We start from the raw sequence: 3,150 nt of genomic DNA, 5'->3' as shown, positions 1-3,150 counted from the left end.
CTTTACCCGGATTTTTTCCCAACCGTCTCCCCGCTCTGTCCCCACGGGGGAACAGAAGGGAATAAGAAGTTTCATCCGTCCCACCTTTTATTTCATAACGGTTCCATCTGTCACCGTATTTGTGATAGTGGGACCGATGAAACTTTATTCTTACGTGGGGACAGAGAGGGGTGACGATTGGGAATAATCCTTTTACCCTCTTATAGTGGTTCTGCATTCTGCTACCTCTACAAAATGTACGCATTGTGATACTAACGGTTATAGAAATCCAATCGAACTATATCAATAAAAGTACATGCAAAGGAATTAAAATACATAGAGGGGGCATATTTCAACATTTGAGACATTTTTTACATGGTAACTAACGATATCTAATTGTATTTAAATTGATTGCTATTAGGTGTTATTAAATAATACTTGAATTCTTTTTATTTTATTTTGTAACTGTCTAGTATATATAACAAAAGGTGGTGCTTGTAATCTTGTAAAACGTTTTTGATGGTTTTTAATCTTGACAACTGATATAATACCTTTTAGAGAAAGTGCCAGTAGTAAATTTTGTTCACTATGCCTCGTCTATATATTTTTAAATGTATTTGGTCACATGTTTTTTTAAAATTCAATTAAAGTTTGTATGCTATTTTTATTTTCACTTTATTTTATGAGGAATCCAATGCTTTGTGGGGATAACTCTGTAATGGTTTTCTATAGATGTAACTTTCCGTTATGAATTCAAATTCATAGTACATTGAAATTTGCTGTTTTCGTTATTGTCATAAACTAAATCCAGCTGAACAGCTGAGTTTACTAACGTTAGTTACACAATACGTTAATGTTTTTTTGGAAAATTTCGTTCACTTACGATTTAGGACTTTAAAACCATTATCTAATATCGAGGTTGACATATATTTTAGTTATGAATAATTTTATATAATTTACAGTCGATATTACTATTGTTTGGTTATGTATTCTTTGTAATCTATTCATTTTTTTATATTTTCAAGCGTTTTATTTTTTTTATATCTACTTCGAAGCCGCGATAAGATGGTAAACCTACTCATTCGACGAAAATAGTTATATCTCATAAGAGAAATTCTATTCGTCGTATGATTGGAAATGTAGAGGTAGCATAAAATAGACGCACGTACAAATTCTTCTTAGTTTTTACTCACTTTATTGCGATACCGAGATGGAAATGAACATTTATGTAAACTTATTAATTGAATTGTTCATAACCTTACATTTTAATTGGTATTGCGACCGCATTACAAGTTATCACGTAGTACCATTTAAGACGCTTTAGGGCCTATCCCACCACTGGCCGATAGACTCAGGTGACAATAAGGTAACAAAATCCGATATTTCCATCAAATATTTTACATGTTGGATTATCAGACAAATTACAATTTAGTGGGACAGGCCCTTGGTGTTAAATCTTATTTTTAATTAAACGCTTTTTAGCTGATTTTAAGCATGAACGGTTTACAATTTACTTTTCTTAAGATGATTAGTAATATGAAGTACACTAAGTGTTTTATTAATTATAGATTATTTTAGTAATTTAGTACACTAAGCGGCACTCGATTATCTTACATCGCATGTTGACTTTTTAAAATCTACTATGAAATCTGACTAGGTTTCTACTGCTGAAACAACCTATGAACCTAATTGTTTTTAGAGGTTTGTCGGCAGTGGTAACTCACTATTACGCATGCTGTTTGCATTCTTGTTATAATTGAATAGTTCTTAAAGGTTAGGATTTTTAAGTTTTTGTACACATTTAGATATAAGTTTATATTTGTTACTTCCTTTTCGCTTATATTAATCTTAAATAATCTTTACGCTTTTTTTTACTGTTTTAGCGCTGTAGATGTTAAGAGATGTTTTATTGTCTTTTTTAAACAGAAAAAACAAGCTAATATTTTTCAACGTACTTTTTCAGTTGGATCCGCCGACGTCGAGTTACAACACGAGTTACATCAACCACAGTTCACCTCACTCGCCGCAGTCAACCAATTCACAACTTACGTATTCACAGGTATGACCTAATAGGACTATATCACCAGCTCTGAGCCTAACCTAAGTAAGGGGTGACTAAGCCTCAGACAACTACGCTAGGAACTGCGTGTTGGATGACTTCACACCAATCTTTTAATTTCTTTGCCGATATGTGCAAGGTAAATTATGTACATATGGAATTCACATTGGTACATGGCAAGATTCGAACCCAAGAATTTACAAGTCAGGGCTTAAACCCCTAAGCCACCGACGTTCTTTCGCTTTACTAATGGAGTGCCGACTAGAGATTCTGTTAAGATAAACAACACACATAGAATTTGTAACTTGGAAGCCGAATTTCTAAAATAATCACAACTAATAATAGATTTCGCATCATATGACGAAAACAGTAAGATTTTGACGTGTTACTTGTGGAATCTATCTATGTAAGTGTGTTTTTCGTTGTGACAGGCGTCGCATATGCAACACGGGCAGCATATGCAGCACGGGCAGCACGTGCAGCATGGGCAGCACGGGCAGCACATGCAGCACGTGCAGCACGAGGCGCGGCGCGCGCGCGACCCCGTGCCGGGCGGCGGCGGCTACCCCCCGCTGCCGCTCGCCTCGCCCTCCGCGCACACCGGCCCCGCCACGCCCGCCAGCATACCTGACATCATACTCACAGGTCGGCCCCACGCACATCACTAATTATTATAAAAAAATAAGTTTTACTTTACTTTACTACAAACTTTACATCAAAAAACTTATTAGAATTTTCTAAGTTAATTGTACAACTAGATGTTCCCTTGCGGCTTTATCCGCATGAAGTTATAATCACTATATTTATTTGATTGCATTTATCGAATTTTCTATTAGATATGTCATTATTTAAATGCTCAAATGACAAGGAAGTCTTTGATATTGGATAACAATTACCGTTACCATAGCAAACTGCCAATAACAGCAAAAATTATTTGCTGTTATTGGCAGCATCGTAGTTTTTGTCGCTTGTGCATGATGGTTTTTTTCAATTTATTTATCCCTAAATTTAATAGCGTGTCATAAGTGTAGGGCTTTCTATTAAAAAAGGCTTTATTTTAAAAATATGCTGTGATTACTAACATCGTACATAATTAAATAGTGTCTGTTTAC

The 3,150-nt window shown here is 35.1% G+C and overlaps 1 protein-coding gene across 1 annotated transcript in view; it reads left to right on the top strand.

Moving 5' to 3' along the window:
- Positions 1-2,706, top strand: part of LOC106102107 (CREB-regulated transcription coactivator 1) — an 11,739-nt gene extending 9,033 nt beyond the window's left edge. Inside the window, exons 10-11 of the mRNA XM_013281515.1 lie at positions 1,943-2,038; positions 2,470-2,706. Coding sequence (XP_013136969.1) covers positions 1,943-2,038; positions 2,470-2,706 — 333 coding nt within the window. The remainder of the gene's footprint in view (positions 1-1,942; positions 2,039-2,469) is intronic.
- Positions 2,707-3,150: the final 444 nt, after the last annotated feature.

The sequence above is a fragment of the Papilio polytes genome, unplaced genomic scaffold, assembly GCF_000836215.1.
Source record: "Papilio polytes unplaced genomic scaffold, Ppol_1.0 DF823923.1, whole genome shotgun sequence".
In the NCBI taxonomy this organism is placed as follows: Eukaryota; Metazoa; Arthropoda; class Insecta; order Lepidoptera; family Papilionidae; genus Papilio; species Papilio polytes.
The sequence above is the reverse complement of the archived record's forward strand: the minus strand, read 5'-3'. Positions and strand labels throughout refer to the sequence as shown.